Raw genomic sequence first — 27973 nt, forward strand, 5'->3', positions numbered from 1 at the left:
CGGGCTCCCACAATCGGCTTGCTCCTGCTGCAGTGCATGTCCCTTTCCAGTTCCTTCTTCGTCGCCCTCCCCTCCACTAGACTGAACAGATAGGGCCTTTCATCTTCGCAGCCCTAGGCCAGCGCCGGCCAGCAGGGGGCCCCCAGGGCGTGACTGCTGGATGAATGAACAGAAGGCCCTTTCCCTAGACTATTGAGTTCCTCAAGGACCAGCAGCGATTCCCGCCATTTCCACGCGGTGGCACTGTCTCCTGTGACTACTTCCAAGGCCTCCGCTGGCCCGTGCCATTCGGTGGGGCCTAGGAGGAGCTGTGGCCAGTGCTGGGAAGGCAAGGCTCTTTGAAGGCTGGTGTATATTTTTAGCGTGTCGGCAGTGTGCTGAGCAAGGCCTCTGGTGCATTAGGGAGTCTCCGAGGCAGGTTGCTGGACACCATACCCTCTCTACGGCGCGCTCCTCCCCTCGCCCGCCCGCCAGGCCCCTTCTCCAGGCTATGCCCCCTCCATGCTCCTCCCCACGCCCCGCTTCGGCCCCTCCTTGCCTCTCCCTGCCAACTCGGGTGCCGCCCCCGCGGTGCCCTTCTCTGCCTCACCCCGGCTCCGCCCCCGCCGTGCCCCTCCCGGCCCCACCCCCTTGGCCCCGCCCCCGCCGTGCCGCTCTGTGCCCCGGCCCCGCCCTCGGCGTGCCTTTCCTGCCCCAACCCCGGCTCCGCCCCCGCCAAGCCCCTCCTGGTGCCTTCTAACTCCCTGACCTCCAGAGCCGTGCTTGCTGCCCAGAAAGACTTTTTTCAGTTAGTTAAAAATGTAATTAAAGTAAGACATTCACAAGGTGTAAAAATAAAGCCACAGAAGTGCGGCTTCCTCCTCCACTCCCCATACGAGACCTGGGCCCGCAGCGTTCCTGGCGGTGTGGCTACGTCATAATTCTGGTTGGTTTCTTGGTGCCTGCATTACCACGTGGAAATGCCCTTCCCACCTGCTAGGGTGCGAGCCATATTCTGGGCAGTATTTGTGAACTGGCTGACTTTCGGTTGCTTGGTTTTCACTTTCGGTGTAATTATCCTGTTTATTCTCTTTTCCTTTCAATTTTTTAAATCTCCCCCCTTTCACTTTTATTTATTGTTTTTTGGTTTTTTTTTAATTTAAGTTGACGCACACATAGTTGACACACAATATTACATTAGTTTTAGGTGTCCCCCCCCCCCTTTCTCTTTTAAACAAACCTTTACCAAAGATCTTCCAAATTTCTGTCACACTGTGTTTCAAACATCTGTATATATCAGATTCTGTGTCAAGTCCGATGGGTCTGAGACCCCACTGCCCCTGACCTGATGGAGCTCTACCTGAGGCCGACCTCTGGTTCTCTCTGGAACTGTGAAGGCACTGTTCCCTGATTTTCTAGCGCCCGCTGTCACTGCTGAGGTACAGGCACATTCTGTTTCCTGATCCTTTTATATATTCTCTGTGTGTATTTTTTCCTTCCCATTTCTACAAAACTACAGGATTTTCCTTTATTCTTGGTATTCTGGTATTTCACAATGATGTTCTTTGGTGTGAGATTCTTTTCCTTTTGTGGCACTTTTGTGAGTCATTTGAATTGAAACAGTTGTGGTTGTTGTCAGTGGGACATCTAGTCAGTGCTTTCTTTCTTTCTTTCTTTTTTTTTGATATGTTTTCCCTCTTTTTTCTGATCTTTTGGTCACTCCTGTTATTTGTAGATTGGGCTTTTATATCGATAGGATCTAAGTTGCTTGTCTTTTTGATTGATCTCTGCCCTTTAGTTCCATGTTCTGGATGACTTCCTCAATTTCTGTCCTGTAATCTTTCTCTTATTTCCTGGATTTTATTTTCTTGAATATATTTCTTTTCTCAGGGCATACTTTTTTTTTTTTTTTTAACATTTATTTATTATCGAGAGACAGAGAGACACAAGCATGAGCAGGGGAGGGGTAGAGAGAGGCGGAGACACAGAATCTGAAGTAGGCTCCAGGCTCTGAGCTGTCAGCACAGAGCCCGACGCGGGGCTCGAACTCACAAACTGTGAGATCATGACTTGAGCCAAAGTGGGTTGCTCAACCGAGCCACCCAGATGCCCCCAAGGACATACTTTTTAAATGGACAGTATCTTTCTTACCTTGCTTTGAGGATGTGCTACTTTTTTTTTTTTTTTTTAATACTTAACAGTTCTGCTCAATCTTCCACGAGGGGATTTTTCTCAATTGTTTGGCTCTTGTCTGAGCAGTTGAAGGAGGAGGCACTGAACAGCCACATGGCAATGAGTGCCAGGAGAGGCTGGGGCAGGGGTTGGGTTGGGGTGTGCTATTTAAAGGATGGAAGCCTTTAAATGTCAGTGTTTGGAGATAATCTCTTTAGTGCTTTTAAGTGTTTCCAGAGAAGAATCCTTTGATCTGTTGCTGGAGTCAGGCAGGAGGAATGGGCAGGAATCCCCTGAATGAGATGGCCCTTATGCCCCACTGCAAACCTCTCCACACTCTGCTGCACAGATCCCTCCAAGCCTGGAGACACTCGGGCTCAGCTTTTCCAGAGAGTGTGGTCCCCTGGGGTTGGGCACCAGTGGGGAAGAGGCTGGGGAAGAGGCTTGAGGGGTGTGTAAGGCAGGGGACAGAGATGTCCTCCGGCTGCATGGTGTCTGGGACGTCAGGTAAGTCCTTAGGCTGGAAGTGGGGAGTGGTCGAAACTTCTTCCACTCTCCTAGGCCATTTACTGACCCGCTGCCCTTTGCAGTCTTCTGAGATTTTCTTGAAACTTCCTCTCGGCTTTGTCTTCTCTTCAGGTCTTGTTTTTTACAAACTTCCACTTTTGCATTCCTTCATTTTTATTTTAGTGGAGTGTGAGGAAGGCTAGCAATAGTTGTTGTGTTCAATTAGCCATGCTAATCCTGTTCACTTCTGAGGTTTTTGCCTGCTCAGTTTCAGACGGGCTTCTTGTCTTCAAGGTTTCTCCTTTACGTGAGGAGGGGTCTCGATATAGAGTCTTTTATCCAGTAGATTGCTGGAGGATGGTGACATCCAAGGACAATGGGTCAGTGTCAGATGGGCCTGGGATTGTAGCCCTAGTCTGCTGCTCACCAATTGTGTGACCTTGAAGCAAATGTTTTAATCTCTTAGAGCCTCAGCTATTGTTTATTTTTAATCGCTGGTAATCAGTGGCTTATGTCCAACAGGACAGTGTCAGGGTGGCCAGCTTGGCAGGCTGGCCCAGTCTCTGTCATGTATTCCCAGACCCACTGGAGCTAAGACCAAGCCCAGTGCCTCTGAGTCCTACTGTCTAGGTGGACAACAGGCAGGCAAGGAGCCTCAGAGCCAAGTTCTGCAGCTGGCGTAGGCCAAAGGGTCCATGGCCACAAGCCAAATGTAGCACATCTTTCTCCAGCATACCTTTCACTGGTGCCATTTATTATTATTTTTAAATGTTTGTTTGTTTGTAGAGAGAATGCCAAGCAGGCTCTGAGCTGTCAGTGCAGAGCCCGATGCAGGGCTCGAACACGTGAACCATGAGATCATGACCTGAGCCAAAATCAAGAGTTGGACGCTTAACCAACGAAGTCACCCAAGCATCCCTCGCTGGTGCCATTTAAAATATAATTTTAAATTATAGAATGGACACATTATGGAATGGAATACAAAATTAGTCCTCATCTAAGGAATAAAAGAGGAGTTTTCATTTAGGTCATCACCTTGCACTAGATACTTGAGGTGCAAAATAAACATGAGACTCTCGGCTCCTCCAAAAGAATAACTAACAGAAATGCACACTCTCATTGTAAAAATTACATTAATCAAGAACAGATGCCTCGTGAGTGACTGCCCTGTAAGCTCTGTGCTGAGCGGTAGAGTTTCCAAGATGAATAAGATAAATCTCCTGACATCACAGGAACTTAACTCTAATTGGAGGTGGGAAACAATGTCAAGATTAGTTAATTTATTTTGCTGATGAATTGGGAAAGGTCTTGGTTAATTCAGAATGTCTCCCTGGCTTTAAGACAATCCTTTCTCTTTTCTGCTTGCCGTTCACAGTGCTGGCCACCATCAACTTGCAGTCACAGCATGAGTTGCAGTTATTAACCAACTTTCTCTTAAGTGTCCAGGTAAGTCTGGCCCAGGAGCAGCTGCCTGCTCTGCTTGGCATGAGTGTAGGAAGTCTTAGAGTCAAGTAGAACCTCTGTCAGGAAGTGTGTGGTGTTTTGGGGTACCTGCAGCTATGCCCAGGGCTCTGGGACAGGGGAAGAAGGACTCAGGACTCTCTCAGCCTTTCATCTCACAGACATTCTGTTGCACTGTGGCTCCTAACCCCTGTTGTCCCCATGTTGCCACACCCCCAGTCAGAATAGCAGTGTAGAAGTGGAGAAGTTTCTCTGAATTGTTGCTGTATAGACTGATGCATGAATGTGGTTTCCTGCCTCTTGAGAAAGGGGCCCTTTTTGGAGCTCTAGGCTCAGTTTGCTCATAGAAGCTCTGGACTAGAATTTTGTGGACTCCACAAAAATGCTTTCCTGTCCTGTACTGTATGTCTGACCTTAACCTGTAGGTTTCTAGGCCTAGAAAGATTATTTCATCAGCAGGATGGGAGGCCTGAGCCATTCCAGGTCAGAGAAGAAAAGAGTTTCTAACTATAAGTCCACATCTCTTAAGTTGATGGGAATTTACAGTTAAATCCTATTCTGATTGATTTCTCTTCTCTAGAATTCATGTGCCTGTCTTTCCTAAGGAGGCAGATGGAATCTGGCCATGGCCCATTCATAGAGCTGAGGCCCCATCTCTCACCATGTCTTAATGAAGGGTGTGAATGCTCCAAATTGTCACCACCTATTAGATGTAGGCATTGATCCCAGGCCTAGTGTGGAGCTGTTGGAGTGTTCATATCACTCGTGAATAGGTGCCCACAGAGATGGTAGGGCTGTTTTCCATCTCACCTGTTTGTTTGGTAGAGCAGAAGTAGCATTCGAAGGCACATCCATCTGAAGTCACCATGGAAGTGTGAAGCCGTGGAAGATGAGGGCTGCCCATGTGTATGATGTGGCTACTACTTGAGTTTAGAGGGACAAAAGGAATGAGAAGAGATGGGGCAGGATGGGAACTGACCCCAGGGAGATTTTGTTAGGCTGATCAGGGGAGAGACAGTAGGTCTGGGTGGGCCTGGGTCCAGACCCTTTCTCCTTTCCTTCCTTCCTCCAGTGTTCACTGAGTGTCTGCTCTGCATGTAGAGTGTGGCTAGGCCCTCTTGCCCTGAAGTAACTAAGATAGTAGGGTCTGTGTCCTCATGGGGTTTGTGACCTACCTGTGGAAATATGTGTCCAATAAACAGTTCCCCAGAAACTGAGTAGGATTGTGCTTGAGTGCTGTCCAAGGCAGGTATAGCATTTTGTGAGCTTCCCCTCTGCCCACTCTGTAGTGTGATCCCTCTGTGCTTCTCTTTCCTCTTCTGTGAAGTGTGAATGATGGTAGTATCTTCTCATAGGGTTGAGGAGCAAATGAGGTAATATTTGGAAAGCACCTGGGATAGCAAGGCTTCATGTTGGCTCCTTTATAGTCATCCTTAGAGAGGGGCCCCACACCTGTGCACCCAGGCCAAGTCATCCTGCTGACAGACTGGTACTGCCAATGGCCTTTCTGTCTGCAGTTCAGGGATGTCTGTTTTACTCAAGGAAGAGGACTTAGATCAAAGTCTGCTTTGAATACTCAAAGAGGATAGTTCCAGCTCTGCTTACTTTGGGATGTCAAAACCTTGCTGGGTCCTCATGTCCATGTCCAGTGATGGTTTCTTGAGCTCTTCCCAAGTGCTAGGCATCATGTGCTGAAGGCTGTACATGTAATATCTCATTTAATTCTCCCAGTAACCAGGTGAGCTGTCTCCTCATTTTACAGTTAAGGGCACAGATTTATAGAACAAATAGAGCACCCAGTAAGTGACTGGTGAGGGAGTATAGCACAGTTGACTGAGGCAGAGTTCTAGCTCTTCACCACATGTGTGGGGCAGTGACCTGGGCCACTGGTAGATACCCCCATATCTTGGCCCTGGCACCCTCAAGTTGGGAAATCCCTTCCTGGTACTGGAGACTATTGACATATGACACTTGGAATCTACTTCTCCCTTAGTGACTTAAACATGGTATAGTGTATCCCCTTCTTGGGAGGGAGACAGCTGTAAAGACAACCAAACCACCAGTCTTGCTAAAAAAAATTGTTGTGACTACTTTGACCTTCACTCTGGTGGGGTTGATATCTTCTACTCATAAGATAATAAATCTACCCCATCACTCTGGACCAGATTTTGTTGCTCTGTATGTGTTGTCCTCTAAATGTAAGGCCATCACTAACAGAGAAAGTACTTGATAAATGAGGATGAATGAGAAAGGATCTCTAGTAGGAAACCTGAAACAGCAGCAAATTAGTCCTTACACCTCCCTCAGATGCTCTGGTTCTTCTGAAAACATGGCAGAATAAAGCATGGCTCTGGGAATGATTTCTGCTTCCTGGGGACAATCCCATGCGAAAGTCGTACTCTGAGGTAATATTAAAGACTTAATTGTTATTGAACATCCTAGCCAAGGTGTGAAGCCAATTATTGTGGCTGCAGCGCCTGAACTGTGAATAAGTGTGCTATATAGTGCTCTGATTTTCTTGTCCAGTTTTGCACTTTTGTTTAAGCTAGATCTCAAGAAAGGACCCACTCTATAGCCCTCTGACTCTTCCAGCACCTGAGGGGTCTGCATCCTCGGCGTGCCCTTCAGAAATGGAATTATCCTGATATAACATTCTCCTTCCCCAAGAGAGGATAGGCAAAGGTTGGCTTGGCCCGGAAAGCAAACCAATGTAGGAAAAGACTCTCGGAGCACATGCTGAATTCTAATGCAGACTAACATTGAACACACATTTCTGTGTTTTCTCACTAGCACCATATGCAACATTAAAACCACATTAAGGCAGCAGGGTCTCCTGCATCAACTGTGTTAGTTCGTTCCACTTTCCACCTGAAGTGTGGAGGCCCCATGTGGAGATTCAGCTGGTGCTCGTGCATTTGGTCCTCACCTGTGCTCTGCTTTTGATAGACCTTAAGTCAAGGAGTGTGTGGCCAGGGATGAGTTGGGAGGGTCGAGGGGCTGGGATTTCCCTGAAGGAAGAGCTCTCCTCTGCCTCTTTTGGCCAGCTAACTTCTCATTTTGTGGTGTCCAGAGGGTTCAGCCCAAGATGGTGATGGAGTACTGGACAGGGTGGTTTGACTCGTGGGGAGGCCCACACAACATCCTGGATTCTTCTGGTGAGTGCTTTACGGTACCTATATCCACCATGTGTATTGACCTACAAAGTAAAAATCAGTTCCAAATAACCTGCTAATTGATGTAAATAAGCTGTAGGGTGCAAGGCTCCTGGGATTATCTGCATGTAATAGTCAGATCTTGATAGTCCAGAGTCATTTGTCTTGACATTTAAAGAGAATGGTAGGACTTTTAACAGTACTTTATCATGTTTATATATTAGATAAATAACGTGTGCCTATTGCAAGCATCCTGCAAATACAGAAAATGTAGAAAGAAGAAATAAAAATCCCAGAGCCCAGAGAAAACACATGCAGTTGACTGTTGAACAATGTGCAGGTTAAGGGTGCTGACCCCCTGCACAGTTGAAATCTGGGTATAACTTTTGACTCACCCCAAAGATAACTAATAGCCTGCTATTGACCAAAAACCTACTGATACCATGAACAATTGATTAACATATATTTTGTACATGGTATGTATCATATACTGTATTATTACAACAAAGCAAGCTAGAGGGAACACAATGCTATTAAGAAAATCATATGGAAGAGAGAATACAGCACTGCACTATAAAAAAGTGTACATAAGTGGAGCTGCACAGCTCAAACCCATGTTGTTCAAGGGTCAGCTGTAGAGTGTGCTAGCAGTTTGCTATCTCTGTCTGCAGCCGTGTACGCACACACAGATAGAGATATGGACACATACAGTCACATCTGCTCTGTGTTACCTGCTTGTGCCAGTGACTGACACAAATGGAGAGCCTTCCACACTATTAGAGAGTCCATCACTGTTTTAAAGGATGAAAAGAACCCTGTGGTGTTGGTGATTAAAACACGATTTATTTAGCCATTCTCTTATTGATGAACACTTAGGTTGCTTCCAGTGGTTTTCGTTTTTTTAAATTTATTTTTAATTAATTTATTTTTTTTTAGAGATCAGGGAGAGAGAGAGAGAGGGAGAGGGAGAGAATCTTAAGCAGGTTCCAATGCTCTGCGCAGGGCCCCTGATGAAGGACTTGATCTCATGACCCCAGGAGCATGACCTCAGCCAAATTCACGAGTTGGATGCTCAACTCCTGAGCTCAACGCCTAAGTCACCCAGGCACCCCCCAGTGGTTTTTGTTAATTGAACACCATTGCAGCGAACATTCTTGAACATCCAGTTTTGCATACCTGGCATATTATTTTTCCTAGCTTAAGTTCCTAGCAATAGAATTGCTACATGAATGAAGTTTCAGTATACATTTCGGTATACATGTACTCTGGCAAGATGTTAGCAATTCTTACTATTATTAAGCAAGAATACTTATTTCCCACAGATTCATCAATACTGAGTTTTAAAAAAAAATTAATATTTTCCAATATGATTGCCAATACGTGTGTGTGTGTGTGTGTGTGTATAAAAGTACTTGATATTTCTCCTTTGATGTTGTTTTCACACTTATTTTCTCATAGAGGTGGGATTGGGGAGGTGATAAGAATTAAACATCTCCAATTATGAGTCCAGTCTTTTGCATCTTTCCAAGTGTGAGTAATGGTTGAGAAGGGTGGAGGTAGCCCAAGCAGCACACTGTTCTGATCGTAGTCATCAGGGACATGGTGGAACCGACAGCTGGAAGGCTGCAGCTCGGGGGCTGTGGTGCTGGCCCATTTCTCTTCATGCCCTTCATGTTCTGTGATTGCGGTTCTAGTGGAAGATGAAGGGCAGGGCTATGGAGTTGAATTTGATGGGGTTGGGGGATCAGAAAAGCTGAGAGGCTTGTCCCAATCTCTGACTTGCTCTGCACATCCCCTCTCTCCCCTCCTGCTGCAGAGGTTTTAAAAACAGTGTCTGCCATTCTCGATGCTGGCTCCTCCATCAACCTCTACATGTTCCATGGAGGCACCAACTTTGGCTTCATAAATGGAGCCATGCATTTTCATGACTATAAGTCTGATGTCACCAGCTATGGTAAGTAATCCCCAACACTGGCCTTCCCTGGAGCATGCCACATTTGCATGTCTGGGCCTTTTTATGGAGAATCATTTAGGGGCAGCATCTGGCACCTTTAATGCATTCGGCTCTAGAGTGCCTGGGGAAGGGATAGTTTTGTCTGGATTGTCACTTTTAAATTTCTAGAGCAGTAGGAGATGGAAGCCCATGGACATGCCTGTGAGCCTTTGGAAATGAGAGGCACAGGCAGGGTGAAGGCAGATTCTTCAATGAGGGCAGCCTCTTTAGGCCCTTGAGATGTGTGACCTCTGATTCCCTTTAGGTTGAGAGTCCACAGAAGGTAGGCAAGATGCAGGAAATTGAGGGTCATGCTATGGCCATGGCACTTTTGGTGTCACTTTATAGTATTTAGTATTTATTGTATTCTGACTGATGGCTCACACCAAAAGTGTTTTGCCTCCCAGATTACTGAGAAAAAGACCCTGCCTCTATACTCCAGCTTCTCCTTTCTCTTTTTTTCTGCTGTGGACGCTGTCCTGTGATACAGGTGACAAGTGACAGTGTCCTGGTGTCTTGCAGACTACGATGCTGTGCTGACAGAGGCGGGGGATTACACAGCTAAATACTTCAAGCTCCGAAGTTTCTTTGGCTCCATCTCAGGTACCTGGCAGTCAGCAGACTTGAGCACCAATTTGGGCCCTTACTTGTGCTCTGAGACCCCTAAAGAGTTACTTCTTCACTATCCCACCTAAACCCCAGTTGACCTATGTGCAAGAATGTCCCTAGACAAGGACAGGCAAGTTTGAGAAACTGTTTTCATCATAGTTTGTGTGCTTGCAGCTTCATCTTTTCTCTGGGCGGTAAGACTCCTGAGGGTATGAGAAAGTCCCCTGCACCCCCGCCCCCACATTACCTTCCCAGTGGGAATCAGGCAGTCTAAGACTGTTTACATCTTGGCTCCAGAATAAAGGATCACACTGGGCTGTGGACAAGAGCCAGTGGCTAGGGAGGCTGGAGGAGGCAATGACTTTTTGGGATGGCCCTCTTGTCTGTGTTGCAGGTGTTCCTCTCCCTCCCCAGCCTGACCTTCTTCCCAAGATTGCCTATGAGCCCTTGAGCCTGAATTTTTACCTGTCACTGTGGGACGCCCTGCAGTACATGGAGGAGGTGAGTGCGGCAGGGTAGAGAAGCCAGGGCAGTTGCTAAGTGGGCAAGCAGGGCTGTGGAGGGGTAAAAAATGCTTGATAGCTTTGAGGTCTGTTTTATGACGTTAGAGCTCAGAGTTAAGAGAACAGACTTTTGCTAGGGTATAAAGTGGGAAGGAACAAAAAGAACTTGAAGAAAAACTGGGTAACACAGTAGGAAGTCTTTTTCTCCAGCCTGGGTGGACAGAGAGGAGGTGAGGAGGCCTGTGAGTGGGCTCTATCCCTCTCTGAGAATAGGGTGCACCCTGGAGCTGACTCAGGGGGGTGCTGTGATGCAGAAATGGTGGCGGTTTGAAAGGCCACAGGTCTGATACATTGCTGGGCTTCATTCCATTGCCTTCACACGCACACCCATGACCCTGGATAGCCATGGGTTAATGTGATAAGTCAAAATCAGAACTTTGGAGGTTGGAGAACCAGTTGGCAGGACTGGCTCCCCATGTTTGTGTAATGAGAAGTCAAACTAGTAGAAAAGGCTAGAGGGCCCCTTGCCCCACCGCCAGCCCCAGGTAGGATCTGTCTGCTACTCCACACTCCCCGAGAAGACTCAGGATGAAATTTGTGCCTCTTTTCTCCTCTGCCTAGTCTGCATTTTTCCCGACTCTTCTCTCTACAGCCAGTCAATTCTGAAAAACCAGTCAATATGGAGAACCTGCCAATAAACAATGGAAATGGACAGTCATTTGGGTACACTCTGTATGAGACTACCATTGCTTCATCAGGTGTCCTTAGTGGTCTTGTGCGTGACCGGGGACAGGTAGGAATGTCTTCTCTTAATTCCTGTGACCTTGTAGTCATCCAGCCCTACCATATACATCTGACTCTCTCTCCTGAGTCCTCATGTATCTGCCTGGTACCAGTGTGTAGAAATGGCCCATCATTGTCTTTTTCAACTACAATCATGGGCTAATGCCCATTTTTCCTCCTATGCCTGGCTAACACCCATATTCACCACACACACATAATATTACCCCTTTCTTTGCTTAGCAGAAATTCCTCTTATGCCACTCTCCTGTGGACCCATGGATGCTTTCTGTCTGTTCCTTTGGCAGGTATTTGTGAACACAGTGTCTATAGGATTCTTGGACTATGAAAAGAAGAAGATCGTTATTCCCTTGATCCAGGTTTGTTATTCTGGGGAGCTGGGTAATGGCTAGCACCAGCTGCTTCCTGAATAGGTTTGGTGGGAGTCAAAGAGGAAGACCTAGAAGATGGGAGCCTTCTTAATCACAGAGCTGCTGATGGAAGAAGGGAAGAGCATTGGTATCTGATCAGTGGGTACTTTTTCACCCCCATCCTCAGAGTTCAGGGAATAATTGGGGTTCCACAAAGAAATCTTATGGCTGGGTAATCAGGCAGTCATCATCAACGACTATGTTCCTGGCAGGGTTACACCAGGCTGAGGATCTTGGTGGAGAATCGTGGGCGAGTCAACTACGGGGATAATATTGATGACCAGCGCAAAGGTGGGTCATAGCATGTGCTAAGAGAAGAGCTTCTAGTGCTTAGCAGTGCCTGGCTATATTTTCTTCATACCAGCATGCCAGCAGTTCATGGAGGCTGACTCTCATGAGGTAGAGTCATTGTAGCCCATTGTAGCCCATTGGAGGGAGCCCATTGTGGAAACCCATTGAAGGCAGGTGGGTCATGGAGGCCCATTGGAAGGAAGAGGTTTGTAGAGGCCATTGGAGACAGGTGGGTTGCAGAGGGCCATTGGAGGGAGCTGAGTCATGGAGGCCCACTGGAGGGAGGTGGATGTGGGCCTGAAAGTCCCACCTGGGTTCTGACCTCTTTCCTATGCATGTTGTCCACATGTCCATGGTGAACACACAGGAAACACTGAGCCAGCCTTTCCACATCTCTCTGGGCTGCAGTCTGCTTTATCAGGGGATAATCTGCTTGGGGTGGGGTGGGGGTGGTGAGACTTAAGGAAGGGGATCCCCAGAAATCGAAAAATGGCACAGGACCCTTGCCTTCTTGGATCTTCACACTCAATTTCTTTTCTTGATCCACCTTGGAAATCCATTGATGATCTCATTTGTGGTGGGGAGGAGGAGTTAGTACATACAGTAAACAAATGCTCTTGATGGTATGCTCCCCTAGGAATATTTTACCAATTCATGTTATTTTTCCTGGGTTATTTGTTTGTTTGTTTGTTTTTTGAAAGAGGCTGAGAGAGGTGGGGGAGGGGCAGAGGGAGAGAGAGAATCCCAAGCAGGCTCCATGCCTGGCATGGAACCTGACGTGGGCTTGATCTCATGACTGTCAGATCATGACCTGAGCCGAAATCAAGAGTCAGATTCTCAGCAAACTGAGCCACCCAGATGCCTCTATTCTTCCTGGTATTCTAAACCTTCTATGCTTAAATGTGCCTCTTCCTTTTCATCTGTCAAAATGTGGGTGGTTTCATGTAAGTTGTGACATAAGAATTCAGACAAATAAATCCTACTACTGTAAGGGACACTGGTGACCTCCCAACTCTCATGGGTGTTTGCCTTTGTAATGAGGAAGTTTGTGCATCCCTTCCCTGCCTGCCAGGGAAGCACTGTGGCCCAGCCATTGGGGGCTTCTTGGGTCCTGGGGATTGGCCCTCTCTGGATAGGCCTCTGGATAGGACAATGCTTCTAGCATTGTCCAGGCTTACCTTCCTTTTCCCCTAAGCAATCCCCCCGGTGTTACTCTCTGGATCTCAGCTTCTTCCTCCAAGGAGCTCCATCTCCAGGCCCATCTTCACTTCCTTTGCTCTCCTGGGGGCAGGAAGGGATTGCCAGCATGACCCTGTTCCCAGTCTTTGCCTCCCAGGTCCCTGATTAAGATGTGCCTTGGACTCTCACTGTGGAGTTCTTACCCCTGGAGCAGTTCAGTGTTTTTAAGTCATAGACCTACCCCCACATACACCTGTACCTGCAATTTAAGAGTCCACAGGCTCCATGGAACCTGTTTACAGTCCCTAGCCTATTCACAATCCCTCTTCAGAAACTCAGCAGCTCCATGATTATGAGGACCTTGGAAGCTGCTCCAGGACCAACATCAATGGCGTCTCCCCCCAGGCACTAGTTAATCACTATGCAAAAGTGTGCATGGGCCCTCAGACTCAGATGCCCAAATCATATTGCCATCTGTTCACAATTCAAGTACTTAAACAATATATCCTTAATCCTAGGCCATATAGAAGATTTCTGGCTGAGTTATTAGGTCTGTTTAGTTTGGGACACCACTGAATTTGACCTTGAAGCTAAGTTAGAACTGTTGTGACCTCTTGATCATTTGCCCACTGGGCTTCATTTTATTGTGTTGGAATTCTCATACCCAAAAGAGAGTTTCCCCTTCAGAGAGAGACCAGAGACTGTTCTCACCCTATGACATTCTCAGCTCTGTCATTGCCCTTAGATGTACTCTTCCATGCAAGTCCCAGAGAAGGCCTGGCAAATATTGCTATTACTCACTCTTCTCTCCTTTGGGATTTCTAGAGGAGGTTTTATACCACATGAAGAGCTCTGTAGTATATACTGTAGGGAGTATATACTTCTGGAGGAATTTTCACTTGAACTTTCCAGAAACTCTCCATGTATGTGCTGGGCCTTAGCTGGGTCAGCTGTGCCCCTTCCTTTGGCCTTATTCATGTTTCCTTGTCTTCTTCCAACAGGCTTAATTGGAAATATCTATCTGAATGATTCTCCCTTGAAAAAATTCAGAATCTACAGCTTGGATATGAAAAAGAGCTTCTTTCAGAGGTGAGTCCTGACCCCATGAAGTGTGTGTACCCATGGATAACATGTAATAAGAGCCAGGAAGGTCCTGCTCTGGCCTAGCTCCTCCCAATCACGTGTAAACAGACCCAGAGCCCAGAGCAGCTTGCTCAGGGTAGGGGCAGTACCAACGCTAAAGACTGGGGGAATTTCCATGATACGCTGGTTAACACGTGGTGAAAATTTGGGATGCCTTTGTGATTGAGTGTGGGATAGGGTCCAGATCTGAGAATGTGCCCTTCTTCTTTCTTGTCTTCTGTTCATAGGTTCAGCGTCGACAAATGGAGCCCTATCCCTGCAGTACCTACGTTCCCTGCTTTCTTTTTGGGTGTCTTGTCAATTTCCCTTTCCCCTTTTGACACCTTCATGAAGCTGGAGGTTTGTAGTCCCCTTACTGCCTGGGTTCTCCAGTCTTCCCTCCGAGGGCTCTGAGCCCAAGCCCCTGTACTTGTCATTGCTGGAGCCTTCTATATCACCTGCACCCAGAGAGTCTCTGTCTTTGTGTTGCCCTCTCTGAAGGGTCTCTGGGGCCTCCCTGGAGAGGGGGAGTGGACTCAAAGCAGAAGAACCACCTGGTGATACTTCTTAGGGTCCAGGTCTGAGCTTGGGTGCCTTGCTGGGGAGGCTTAGAGCTAGTGGACACAGGAAATAGAATACCCCATGTGTTAACCTCATGACTGTTAAAATATCCATTCATACTGATATCTTGGAAGCTGAGAGAAGAATGCAAGGCATGTGTCCGTCTCTTTCTTCTCATGTGACTTTATATTCAGTGCCTTTCATGGTAAACTAACCCCTTTCCCACTCTGCTTAAAGGGCTGGGAGAAGGGGGTTGTATTCATCAATGGCCAAAACCTTGGACGCTACTGGAACATCGGACCCCAGGAGACCCTCTACCTCCCAGGTGCCTGGTTGGATCAAGGCATCAACCAGGTGGGAACACTTGCAAGTCCTTCCCTTGTCCCAGCCCTCCCCAGTATCACAGTGTTTCCCTGGGGGCTGCGGGTGACAGTCTATTAAGGTTGGTTAGGGCAGGAGAGGGGGTGCAGGAGAGGGGGTGCAGAAGGTTTAGCCAGCTCCTTCTGTATTCCTCCTTGGTGCTGATGAGTTGTGGGTCCCCATTCCTTCCAGCCTGCTTCTCAATCCCTTCCCCTAAGGCACCCTCATCTGGCTCCAAGACAAACCTCGGCTACTGTCATACACCAGCCCTTCTCTCTCCCAGGTCATTGTTTTCGAGGAGAAGATGGCAAGCCCTGTGATACAGTTCACTGAAACACCCCACCTAGGCAGGAACCAGTACCTTGATTGAACAGCACCGCTCCTGCGCCCCCTGGAAGCAGGAGAGCACCACTGTCCTCTCAGCTGAGCAAGGCCTGGTGCTCTGCTCCCTGACACTCTCCCATGTGGGAGAGTTTCCTTAAGTAACATTCTCAGGCAGCCATGGGGGCTACAGCTCTGCCCCCTACTTTAATTCAAAGCCCTAAACTTGGAAGAACTGAAGAAGAGAAGTGGAATAGGAGGGAGGGACCCTCTTCTTACCTAAGTGGCTTCTTGACTGGGCTTTGTTGATGGCACCTTTCTACTTTCCTGCTCTTTGGGAGAGGACAGAGAGATGTCTCTCTGGGGGGTGGGAATGTCTCATCATATCTCCACGTGATGAGGTTTGCTTCTATGATGTTCTCACCTGCACTCAGCATGGCCCTCATGGCCCCTTTTCATTTCTGAAATAGAAGGTTTGTCACCATTTGTAGAGGATGGGGAAGGGGGTGGATGTCTCACCTCTCTCTGGGATTCTGGAAGAAGCTCCATTTGAGAGACACACACATCTTCTTCTTTTCCTTTCCACTTTAACTGCATCTGACAGGATGACAAGCCAAGCTTAGGAGAAACAGAAATACTCAGCCTGAATTAGACAATATTTCTGGTTTTACTTGATGAGAAGGAACATCAGCTGAGGAGGGAATGCAGGCCCTAGAAGAAACCACACCCCAATATGAGGGCCCAGCTCCAGTGGCTTGGGCAGGGAGCCTCCCTGCTATGTTGGTGTAACCACGGGGCCTGCAAGCCTAGACCAGACCTTGCTTCCGGCTCAGTCTCTCCTTCAATCCTTGTAACTAAGCAGGAGGGAGGAGAGCCAGTCTTCCTTTGCAACTGTCTGTCCAAATTTGAGGTGCTTGTTCTAGGGATCAAGTCCACTGGTTTGGCTTAGGTTCACTGTCCTGAATTGCAATAAAGCAAGAGTTGAATCAAACCCTTTTTAGTGATATTTCTGATCCCATCTGTGCCCCTGTTTACCACAGGCAAAAGCATTGTGGTGTCAGGCACCCATTTAGTCTATCTGGCACTGAGAATCTAGACCCTGACTTTACCTAGTTAGTGGATGATCTATCCCCTGGCTCCTTACCACCTCCCTCCTGACCTTCATTCTGCCTGACATGTCATTGTGGATTGGTAGTGCCATTGGAGAGGAGAAGTCAAGTACAGATTCACTCTGGTGCTGGTGGGCAGTTGCAAGAATCTGCTAGATAGCCAAGAACTCGACATGTGAGTTAGCTACAGAGGGTGAGTTTTCCTCACGAATAACATCTGGATTGTACTGCCAGAAACTAATTATTGCCAGTAATAATCAAACGTAAATAGCCAATACCTCTCCAAGACGATGCCTATGCCAGGAATCCATAAAGGCCTGTGGGGAATAGCAGGCCATGGGGCTCCCAGCCACCCCATTGCTTACATCTTGGGCTTGGCTAAGGAAAGGACTCTGCAGTAGGGCATTTGTGGTGTGTAGCCACTGGGCCCAAGAGCTGAGCCTGGGTCAAGGACATACAGTAACAAGGGGCTGGGCCCAAGGGTCCTACTATCTGGGGATGGCCAACACTGGGAGCGGTGTCACTGTACCTTACTTTATACCTGACCGTGTTCTTACAAAGGTGTGTGTAAAAGTTGGCTTTGTTGGAAGATGTGATAGGGAACTGGTATTTAAATGAATCTTACAGCAAATCCTTTTATAAAGTGAAGAATCCCCTTGAATTGGTTTTATCAAAATCTGCTCAGGGATGCATTGGTCCTCTTGCCCCAACTTACTGTTCTTGACCTTCTTATCTGCCAGCTAACCCTGCAGCTTCTCTCTGTCAAAGCCCTTTGGCAGAGCTCATCCTACAGAGTTTATTCATGTTTGCCCGGACCTTCCCTACTGGATGGCTTCATCACAGAATCTTTAGAAGACTCTTCATCACCCCCACATCTCTAGACCTGCTCCTTGGGCCTCTTCTTCCCTCTGTCCACACTCACTGTGGGTGCATCACTAACCAGGGTTTGTAAACAGCCTGGAAATTCATGCTCTTCAATGTTTATCTCCATCTGAGCTCCAGATCTACTGGCTGTACACTCACCTTTGCTCCTGCATGTGATGACAAAGTCCGATTACTCCCCCATGATCCCTGCTGCACTCTGTCCCATAGCAGGAAATGGTTATTCTGTGTCTCAGATTGGTTTTAGCTTCTCCATTTTATGGAGAAGTGCACAACCACTCCACCACTTCATTCTCCTGGCTGTATCTCAGGCATATCCAGAACCTGACCACTTCTCTCTGTCCCAAGGCTTGCTCTTCTGACTCACCATCATCTCCTGCCTGGATCATGGCAGGAGCCACCTCCGCTAGCCTGCCCTGCCCTCTGTTTATGGTCAGCACAGAAAGGGGAGTGATTTCTTTATAGGCCAGTTTGGCCCTTTGCTCCAAACCCTCCAACGGCTCCACTTCCCTTTTTACTTGCAGAAGCCAAAAGCTTTGCCCGGTTCCCAGGGCCAGTATATTCTGTGCACCCCACCAACTGCATCCATTTTACTTCCCACCCAACCCCTCCTGTCTTGCCAGTCAGTTGTAGGCACACTGGCCTTTTTGCTGATCTTTAAACATGCTAAGTACTCTCTGCCTGGAAGTGAGTTCCCGTTTCTGGAATGGTCTGATCCAGGTAACTGTGTATCTGTACTCTACTGCTCTGCTGGGTCCTCTCATCAGGGAGGCCTTCCTGACCACCCTAGAGAGGGGATCAACTCCTCCTCAGCTACACTCTGACACCCCTATCTGGCCTCATACTTCTCGTTAGACCAGATCACATCTAAAATACCGTATATGCCTGGTGTTCATCTGTCTTGTCCCTAAGGAGGGAAGCTCCATGAAGACAAGTGCTCTGTGCTAGTTCCTAGAATAATGCCTGCTCATAGTAGGCACCTGCCAAGTAAATACTTGTTGGATGGTTAAAGCAGTAAATGAGAATAAAGTAAGGCAGGGCTGCAGACGATTAGGGCTATTAAAAACCATGTTTGACTTTTAATTTTGGAAACAAATTAAATACAGTTAAATTAAAACAGACCAGATGGTGCAGCTGCACAGGCTCCACCCTCACCCCAGGCTCTGTTCTGGTGGCTCCTAGACCCGGGCCTCACTCTTGTGGTGGGGAGCAGGAACACACTGGGTTTGAGAAACAAATTGTAGTCATGGACCCAACTCTGATAACAAACTCATTCCCAACAAAGATGAAAGCTGCAGTCCACCAGGGTTATAATTATAAATAAATACACATGCGGCTAAGAGAGGCTATTAGGTGAAATCAACAGAAATAGCATCTGCCAAAAAAACAAAAAAACAAAAATAAAAACAGAATATCCCATTTTGTTGTTCATTATCAATTTCCTGAAAAATAAGCCCTGGGTTTTTGGCTAAGAAGGTGGCCTAAGACCAGCCAGGCTGACCTGAGCATTCAGGGCTGGTTTCAGTGAGTGAGGCAGTGCTGTGCCTGGGCATGAATTCACTCATTTGGTGGGTGCCCTGTGCACACCTCCTCCCTCCCCTCCCATGACACCCCACTTGATTCTGAGGGGTTGATTTCCAGAGCCACCATAGAAAGTGTAAGAGGCTGGGAATATCCTGCAAGGTGGCTCAGGGTTCTCAGGGATATGATCCCATCGGATGGTTTCACGAATGCTGTGGGAAGTTAAATCCATTTCAAAATAGGCAGCCAATGCTATTTTTTGAATGTTAGGTTGCTGGACTGAATCCTACCCACCCACCCAGGAGTGGGTTCTTAGCGGTCCTCAGACCGGTCCTGTGAGTTTAAATGGAGTGGGGGCTGTTAGCGTTAAAAAATAAACACCTCTTCAGTAGGCTCAGGCCTTTCCTTTTCCTCCAGTTGGGAGGAAAATTGTGCTTCCAACTTTCAGGAGCATGAGTGATAGCCAGCAGAGGGCTGTCCCTGTCAGTAGCCTCCAGGTACAGGGAAGTAACACATGCACACTGTTCTTCCTCAGGGGTGGGGGTGGGGGGAGAGGGAACAAGCAGCAGGCTTGTTCTCATGCTCCCAACTCAGGGAGAAGGAAGAGTTTTGTTCCCATTTTGTGTTTACAATAGAATGATTTCCAAAGTAATGTGTGCTCAGGTCTCCTTTCCCCTCAGGATCCAAATGATCTCTGCCCCTTTTCCACAAGTCCCTCTGCTAACCCAAAGCCCCTTCCTCCCTTAAACAGGGGCAGGAAGGAGTACTGGATGGCCCCTGCCTCCCGCCTCTTTCTGCCTTGCCCACCCCTGGCTCACTTCAGCCCCTGAGGTCTGTGGTTCTCAAGAGCTCCAGAAAGAGGGCTCCTGCCCTCCCCAGTCCCAGCCCAAGCAAGAGGCCGTGGAGCCCAGTGGGCAGTGGGGAGACAGTGTCTAGACAGGGGCCCGCATGATCTTAGTCCAGGTCAGTCCATGACCTGTGCTGGCTCGAGGGCCCACCTCCTTCCCTGTGCTGGAAGGAGCAGGCTTGAGGGATGTGGGCCCGGAGTAAGGGACTCCACTCCCACCACAAGCCTGAGGTATGGGGGAGCCTGATGGCAGGCCCAGGCTCCCCTCATGCAGGGTGGTTGCCTGTTGGGATCAAAGACAGCCTTATGCTCTGGAAATAGGAACCAGAGGAAAGCCACAGAGGTATGTCTACTTGAGAGCAGCTCTCCAAGGACAGGGCGGGGCAGTGTTCCTGATGCCTGGGCAGGGGGCTGTTCTCTGGTCTTCAGAATTCCCTGGCCAGGTGGCCTGTGCAGTCATGCTGGGCCCCAGGAGCAGGGAGCCGGGCAAGGCCACACTGCACTTGACAGCTGGGGTCTTTTCACCTCTCTCCCAGCCTGGCATCACTCCAGGGCTTAGGTGCCCACTGCATCTGCTCCGTCAGGCCCTGTCAGTGCAGGAAGCTCTGGGGAGGTGTGCTGGGGCACCGGTTCGCTGGTTGGCGTGACTTGGCTAGCAGCTGGGCCCCTGGTCATACTGGATGGAAGATAACAACAGGTCTGGGATTTCTGTGCTTTGATTCTCCGTCCTTTGTCCCGGCATCAGGCTGGGCTCTCTCTGAAGCCCCCAGTATAGAAAGGAGGGTGATGGTGATTCCTTAGGAGTTTGCCTCGGAGGGACCATCAGCCATGGGGAGAGGATGGAAGGCCAGGAACAGGGTTTGAGAAGGAGGCTCCTGTGAAGGGGAGAAGAATATGGGTGAGGCGTTTAAGCAGGGAGGCAGGTGAGGGGCAGCCAGTCTGGCCAAACTGCTCAATCATGAGCCCCCATCAGGGTTCACCCAGGAGCTCCACAGAGCCCAACCCCTAGGGTCCTCTGTGAATCCCTTATTGAGAGGCAGGTGGGGGCAGGTCCTTCCATTGACCAGGTGAGGAGGTAGGTGATGGGGCTCTGTACAGATGCATTTTCAGTGGCACTGTTCAAGCTGATATTTTGGTTCAAGGCACAAAACAGGCAGACTGACACCCCATGGTCTCCTGTGGGCAGGGTAGCTGCCAACATGATATAGAAGTTGAAGCTTAACTCTGAGGCCAGAGGACAGATGTGTATCCCACCGTCTGAGCTCCCACCTCTGGGATGATATTATAGAAAAGCCCATAAATTTCCTGACTTGGACAAACAGCTGGCACAATTCACTTCATTTAGCTTTTCTGAACACCCTTTCTTTACCTCTAAAATGTAGATAGATCCTGTGGCCTACTTCAATAGAAAGTTTTAAAGAATTAAATAAAAGTAGCAACACTTACATAACACTCATTATGTACCAAAGATTGTTCTTGGTGCCCCTAACAACCCATTTTACAGGTCAATAAACTGGGGCCTAGAGAAAGAAAGTAAGGTCAAAGGATGAAAAGTGGTAGGCCTGGAGCCTGAACTAGGCTCTGGGGTCCATGCTTTCATCAATGTGCTACACTGTTGCTATTAAGAGACACCCGGAGGTGCTTGATGAGGTGGAAGCAGGAGAGTGAGGGGTCCCTGCCACAGCAGCATGGCTGAAGAGAAACCCACAGGGGAAGACAAAGCCTGGAGAAAGAGTCCACATAGTAATGCCTTGCAATGGGACTGGTGTCATGGCCACAATAACAGCAGTAATGACAGGAAGTTGTCATGAGGCTGTGTCTAGAAGGTGAGACCTTCAAAGGAGTTGGTGGCAGAAGGACCCAGCTGTGCAGGGGAAATTGGCTCCCGTGAACTTCTAGGCAGCACAATGAGAAGGGGACTTCAGCTATGTCTCTTCCACTCTTGAAGTATTTGCCCTGCCCTCCCACAATTAAAAACCAAGAGGAAAAGCCTTGGCAGATTTGTTCCACATCCACACTTGGGGTGCCCCTGCCCAGTGTGTTGTCTACCCTTGTCACTGCCATACCTGTAGCCTGGGGCTCAGATCTCCACAGTGGGGTCAGTGAAGCCTTTTTTCCCCTCGTTCACCAGCACCGGCTTCTCTGTCCGTGTGTGCCAGACCAGGATCTGTGTGTCCAGAGACACAAAACAACATGGAGCAGGTCCCCCCCTAACCTCACCTTACCCCCTCCCAGGTCCCTTCCACACTCTACAAGTACTTCTGCTGCCCCTCCGTTCTGTCCTTGTTCTTTATTTCTACCTGCTTCCTGATTCTTGCTGTTTGTACATATAATGCATTCAAAATATCTGTTGGAAATACAAAGTGTGCAGCTACAGAAAATAGACAAGTCCCAAGATTTCCTCTTACTTCTCATCTTCCCCTGTGTTTTTTGATGGGTCTCTCTAGAGAGGGAGACATTTCTTCAAGAGACTTCGGCTCAGCCAAGTGTATAGTCCTGGCCCTCGCTGGAGCAGTCCAAACTAGAAGCAGTGTGTATGTGTGTGCGTGTGCACACACGTGCATGGAGTCATGTGTGTGCATGCACCTTGGCATGAACACGTTCATGCATATGTGTTCACACATGTCTGGAGCCTAGCTGTTTTGAGGTTTGGGAGGGGATGCAACCCTTGGTCTTCCTTACTGACTGCCACCCTCTCCATTTCTGTGCTTGATTTTAGCATGATGGCCTGACTGGGTATAAGCTACCTTCTTGGGAGGGTGTTCTAGGAAGGCATGGCTCTAGGCTGGTCCTTTGCAGTGCAGTTTTGAGGTCTTTATTTCCTTCCCTCTGACCTGTCGGGAGTGTTTGGATGGGCTGGGAAAAGCTTGCGTTATACCTGCCAGTTCTGCTGAGGGTTTACCTTGGTGCAGTTGGCTGCCTTGGGCTCCAGGTCATTGAGGGTAACAAGTTCTCGGAGGAGGCTGCTTTCCTGGTAGCCTCCCTTCACACCACGCAGCTTGAAGTAGGCCTGGCTACGCTGTAGAATGAGCCTCAGGTTGACTGCAAATCCAGCCATGTCTATTGCAAATGGTCGGTGCGGGTCAAACACTGTCTTCCAGCCGACCACCTTCCCAGCCCCGTTGACCCGTGGGGCCTCGTACCGAAGGCCACCAACGAAGGCAACGGGCCACACAGACACCCTCCTGGTGCTGCGCATCTACAAGAGGGAATCCAGAGTCAGGACACATGGGACTGCTGATAGGGAGTGGTGCCTGTCCCCAGAGAAGGGGAAATCAATTAACTCTACACACACAGGCCATCTGAAGCCATACCAGGGGATCCGGCCCAGCCCCAACTCCAGATGCATCCTCCATGGTAGGCATCTACAGAGGAACCTGCCTTGCCAAAAGCAAGGCCTGACGCTCACCCCAGCTAAAATGCTTCTTCTCCACAAGACTTGGAGTCTAGCTTTCTCTCCTCCTGCAAAAACCTCTGTCTTCCCAATGTAGAGTCTGAAATGACTCCTTCCCCTGCCCAGACTCCAATGACTCCCAAGTCCCAAAGATAAATTATTGCACATAAAATTATACCACTTGAGGGCATGCCTCTAAGGCCAAGACTTTGTTCTATGAGCTACATACTCTGCTTTCTTCCCTTGAGGCAGGGGTGACTGCAGAAGTCTGCAATGAGTTTTTTCCATCCCTTCTCGGGTTGCCTGCAGTCTACACTGACACCCCAGCAGGCATTGCTCACCCCACCCCACTGTTTCCCTCTGTGCCCATACCAAAGGGCCCCCACACCAGAGGCCCCTCACCAGCATCCTCCCACCCCTTCCCAGCCTTCTGCCCCGTCCCACACCTCCTCAAAGAGCTCCAGACTGTAGGTGTTGTCGTCGTCAGCGAAGTACACCACACCCGGTTGGCTGGTGTTGCGCGGGAAGGTCTCCCGCAGCCAGCGCAGGGCCAGGTTGCGCTGCATTGTGCCCCGCGGGATGCGCGGGTCACGGGCGTCGCCGCGCAGCTTGTAGTTACGGGGCGTCTCCACGTGCAGATGGGTGTAGTTGAGGCCGGTGTCGCGTAGCAGGCGCGCGGTCAGCGGCGTCCGGCGCGGCGCATCCTCCACCACCAGCCAGTGCAGGTTGGGCACGTGCAGCAGCGTGTTGGCCAAGCGTGTCAGCTCGGCCTTCTGCACCGGGCGGCTGTAGGTGGGCGTCACCACGTGGATGGTGGGCAGCGTGTCGGACCACGGCGGGGGCCGCGTGTACACATACTCGGTGCGCACCACCTCCACGATGTCGCGGTCGGACATGCAGTATTCCCTGGGGTCGGCACCCTGAGGCACGTCGCGCCGGGGGTCACTACCGTCATCTGTAGGGTTGGGAGACACACGGTGTGTGGCTGGGCCGTGCAGGCCTGCCTCTGGCCTCAGGTAAGGGGCAGGATGTCACCCACCCTGCTAAGACACACCTCCCCACTGCTCCTTCTGCAGGAATGCCATCAGAAACCTGCCTGGGCTCTAGCTTTTACAGGTAACCGAGAAAGCTGCATCCCTGGAATTCTCTCAGGCATTTTCCCAGTTCTGACTCCCGAAATGACACAGAAATAACCTCTTCCTCCTTCTCATATTTGACAGCTCTGTGGCTATTTGAGTGTGGCTGGCCAAATTCCAAGACTGCTTTCTCACTTCCTAAATGTGTTGGGTTTTATATGACAAAGTGTCCTGACGCTTCCCACCCTAGTGCTCTCCCCATCTGGCCAGAGCTGACTGCACTTGCCGCCCCCGCTCCCCCCCCCCCACCTCCTTGGGATTGCATAGCAGGGCAGCACTGCCACCCGCAGTGGTGTAAATGCCACAATGCCCCAGTGTTAGTGCTTTCCTAGCTGCAGTGCACTGTGGATCTCACAAAGTGTGAGGTTAGCTCAGCCCAATTTTTCATAAACCCTCTACTCAAGTGGGGCCTCTCTCTCCCTTCCTGTTTATGAATCTTGGTGCAGAATTTCATGCTTAACTACCACGTTTTCTTCCAGGGTTATGCCTATAGTTGCCAAGATAATTTTGAATCCTGAACCTGTTGTTTGTGGTTTTAGATGTTCTTAAATTTTGACCTACACAAAAAGACAGAGTGGACACTTGCTTTAGCTTTTCTTCTGCTTGATGTCAAACTCCTGATCTGCACTTTCTAGACACTCATTCAAACATCTGGGAGACTAACCGTACCACTGACCCCAACTGTGCTAGCATCCAGCTAGTGTTTATACATATCTCCCCAAGGACACCATCAGGGGCAGTGGAATTTTGAAGAGGTCTGGCCTCTGGTAAAACACTCACAGGCATGGGGAACCCATTCCTTCCTGAAGGCAACCTGTTTCAGTTGGGGCAGCTCTTATTACCAAGCTTTTTCTTACATCCTGGACATTTTTCTCATTAGTAAGGCTAGCAGTCCTGTCAAGAGGACAAATCAGGGTCATTGGTATTGATTTTACTGAGCCCCTGCTCTCCAAGTCTTTCTGTGTGAAAAACTGTGTGGCCCTCACTGCTCTTACACGATCTCAGCAGGAGGTGGCAATGGTCAGAGGACATACCTAGGAGATGGGAATGGTCAGAGGACATACCTAGGAATCCAAACACTGGGCTCATACCCTGTCCAGTTCTGGCACTAACTATGCCTTTGAGCAGGTTACTTCTCGTGCCTCAATTTTAGCAACTGCAATATGGAGGTAATAATAGCATCTATTTTATTGAGTTACTATGTGGATTAATGAGTCAATATATGTAAAGGACTCAGAACACTGCCAGGCAGTTGTTATCATTTCCTCGTGTTTAAAAGGAGGACAGTTGCCAGCCCTACTTCTGCATAGCTTCCTGTACCTAGAGAAAGGATGCAATAAGCATTTTCGTGATTGGGTTGAAGTATGGTTCCAGGGAGGATGCTGGGAATCAGCCATTCTGTCACCTCCCCTACTTCCCATCACTGACATTAGCACATGGAGTGTGTGCAGTTCATGTATTAGATCTGACACTGGGCTCCGGGAGGAGGTACAGATGCACCCAGAAGATGACCAGCTCCAGGCTCTTAGGGTGTTCACACAGGCCAAGGGCACAAGACATGCAGTGGGGAATACCATGCCTCCTGGTGTGTGAATGCAGGTGTAGAAGACTAGCTCAGCCTCTGTTGATCAAAGGTGACTTTTTGGAGGGGTTTTAGGTCAAACTTGGAAAACAGACCAAGGTGGAGGAAAGAGAGATAGGTGATGGGGATTCTGACCAAAATTGATATAAGGGTTAATTCATCCTGCAGTCAGTGAAGTTTTGGAAACTGAATACTGGGAAGGAAGATTTAGAGCCATTTTCCCCATCTTTCTTCCATTCAAATCACACCAAACAGACTGGTCTGGGCCCTGGGAAAGTTCTCCATGCATTCTGACCGGGCCACAGTGCTGGCTTCAGGGCTTCTGCAACCTTTGAGTCACAAAGGCCTCCTGGTGCCCCTGACATTATTTCATTGCAGCTTTCTTTAAGCCCATCTTGACATACTCTGAGGACACAGAAAGCCAGCTCCCTATCCTCAGGCAGCAGCATCAGTGCTTAGCAAAACATTCTGACACCTCTGACTCTAGAGCTTTGCCAAGAATGGAATTTACATGATATTATGTCACTTGGTGTATTGTAGCTTTAAACCTCCTGGAATGATGTAGTTGTAGGATAACAATTCCAAATGATGAGCATTAAAGAGAGATGTTGGAGGATAAATGTCAGGAGAGGCTCTAAGTGCCCAGCATGGGGCAGTGGGAATTCTGCAATCTCCAGCCTGGAAAATATTCCTCATGGAAGCTTCAGGAACTGCTGGGGCTGAGCAGGCCCCACTGTGTAACTGTGAAACAGCCTGGCTTCAGACTATGATTCTTGGCTACTGCTTGCATCCAAATCACCCAGGGTTATGAGCCATACATGGATTTATAGGCCCTAACACAGAGCCATACTCTCTTTCTCTGGGATGGGCCTGGGTACTTGTGTATGTTATCATGTCCCCCATGTAATATGATGTGCATTTCAATAGGAGAATTGCTGCCCTACAGTATTGAGTCTGTACATGCATGGGTTGGGTGGGAAAGAAGAGCATGAGATGAAAGACTGAGGAATGAGGAGGCAGGCCAGATATGGGGCAGATAGAAGCGAGAAGAGTAAAGGGAGCCCAGTGTGAGAAGGAAAGGCAACCTGGTGGGAGGGAAAGCCTTGGACTCAGAGCCAGGAGAAACTGGTTCTAGTCTGTTCATCCACGAGTGCTTTGTGGGACTTTTTCTCTTTCCAGGTCTATTTTCACTAGGTAGGATCAGGGTTGCCCAAGCAGGAAAAGAGAAGCAAATAATATGCTCTCCCTGAATGGTTTTAAAACACAGGCCAAAAACCCTGTCCATCCATCCCTCCCCATTCACAGCTGAAAGCAACCAGTCCTTACATGTCCTGAGACTGGATGCAGAGTTGTGCATATGTGCCTTTGTGTGTTTCTCTGCATGTGTGTCTCTGTGCACGTGTATGTGTATCTGTGCATGCATGCGTGTGTTGGCACTCATCAGATTCTGAAAGGGACCAAGACCCCCCAAAAGGTAAGGTCATTGGCCTTGATCATCCTATGGCTCTTCCCAACTGCCTAGTAAATGAAAATACGAACTCCATCAGCGTCAGCTGTGGTCATTCTTATTACAGAAGCCTGGCTGGGGCCAGGGCAAGAGGTTGAGGGGCTCACCCTTGTGTGCGGTGAGCAGAGGCGCGATGGTGCTCTGGTGCCACACGGTGACAAGCAGTGTCCAGGGCAGTACGATGAGGACGATCGCAAGGATGTCCCGTCTTTTCGGCATCTCCAAGGCTGGCTGGGCCCACAGCTCCTCGTTACCTGAGTGGCGGCAAGGTCAGGAGAAGGGTGGCCCCAGGGGTGACGGCAGCAGACAGTGGCAAGCACAGGGGAGAAAAGAACAGGAATGGGCTGCTCAGGCCAGGCACAGGGAGAGCAGAGAAGCCGAATGTTGGCTAGCAGGTCTTACCAGTGCTCACAACCCACCCATTGCGGAAGCAGGTTTGCAGAGTCCAGCCAGACCGGAGACTGCAAAGGGGTGGCTGTCCAGGGGCACAATCAGGAACCCTGTGAAGTGGACACCTGCAAGAGAGAGCAGAACAGGATGGCCAGAGACCTGGGGGTGGGGGGAGAGATGCCCA

At 49.0% G+C, this 27973-nt stretch overlaps 2 protein-coding genes across 3 annotated transcripts in view; one reads left to right on the forward strand and one right to left on the reverse strand.

The window, feature by feature from the left end:
* The window catches only part of LOC102957305 (beta-galactosidase-1-like protein 2), a 63084-nt gene that overhangs the window by 34468 nt on the left and 643 nt on the right, over positions 1 to 27973 (forward strand). The window contains exons 8-19 of one of the 2 annotated variants that reach the window (XM_007082660.3): positions 4034 to 4104; positions 7190 to 7274; positions 9088 to 9225; positions 9787 to 9867; positions 10268 to 10374; positions 11029 to 11169; positions 11465 to 11536; positions 11800 to 11878; positions 14059 to 14146; positions 14428 to 14539; positions 14978 to 15094; positions 15384 to 16388. In XM_007082660.3, the coding sequence (XP_007082722.2) occupies positions 4034 to 4104; positions 7190 to 7274; positions 9088 to 9225; positions 9787 to 9867; positions 10268 to 10374; positions 11029 to 11169; positions 11465 to 11536; positions 11800 to 11878; positions 14059 to 14146; positions 14428 to 14539; positions 14978 to 15094; positions 15384 to 15470 (1178 nt within the window). In that variant the 3' untranslated portion in view covers positions 15471 to 16388. Of the gene's footprint in view, positions 1 to 4033; positions 4105 to 7189; positions 7275 to 9087; positions 9226 to 9786; positions 9868 to 10267; positions 10375 to 11028; positions 11170 to 11464; positions 11537 to 11799; positions 11879 to 14058; positions 14147 to 14427; positions 14540 to 14977; positions 15095 to 15383; positions 16389 to 27973 lie in introns of those variants that run through there. The other variant, XM_042959119.1, reaches the window with a different exon arrangement.
* B3GAT1 (beta-1,3-glucuronyltransferase 1) lies at positions 20340 to 27901 on the reverse strand. The gene is made up of 6 exons (XM_007082659.3): positions 27819 to 27901; positions 27507 to 27653; positions 23621 to 24129; positions 22683 to 22979; positions 21847 to 21947; positions 20340 to 20655 (listed from the first exon to the last, which is right to left on the reverse strand). The coding sequence occupies exons 1-5, from the start codon at positions 27820 to 27822 to the stop codon at positions 21861 to 21863; spliced, it is 1044 nt and encodes a 347-aa protein (XP_007082721.2). The 5' UTR covers positions 27823 to 27901; the 3' UTR covers positions 20340 to 20655; positions 21847 to 21860.

This window comes from Panthera tigris, chromosome D1 (assembly GCF_018350195.1).
Source record: "Panthera tigris isolate Pti1 chromosome D1, P.tigris_Pti1_mat1.1, whole genome shotgun sequence".
NCBI lineage: Eukaryota > Metazoa > Chordata > Mammalia > Carnivora > Felidae > Panthera > Panthera tigris.

Coding starts and splice junctions, on each gene's coding strand:
- B3GAT1 (XM_007082659.3), bottom strand. Junction 24,130..27,506: donor TCTGCTCACCGCACACAAGG/GTGAGCCCCTCA, acceptor CCAACCCTACAG/ATGACGGTAGTGACCCCCGG. Junction 21,948..22,682: donor AGGCAGCCAACTGCACCAAG/GTAAACCCTCAG, acceptor CTGGACACACAG/ATCCTGGTCTGGCACACACG.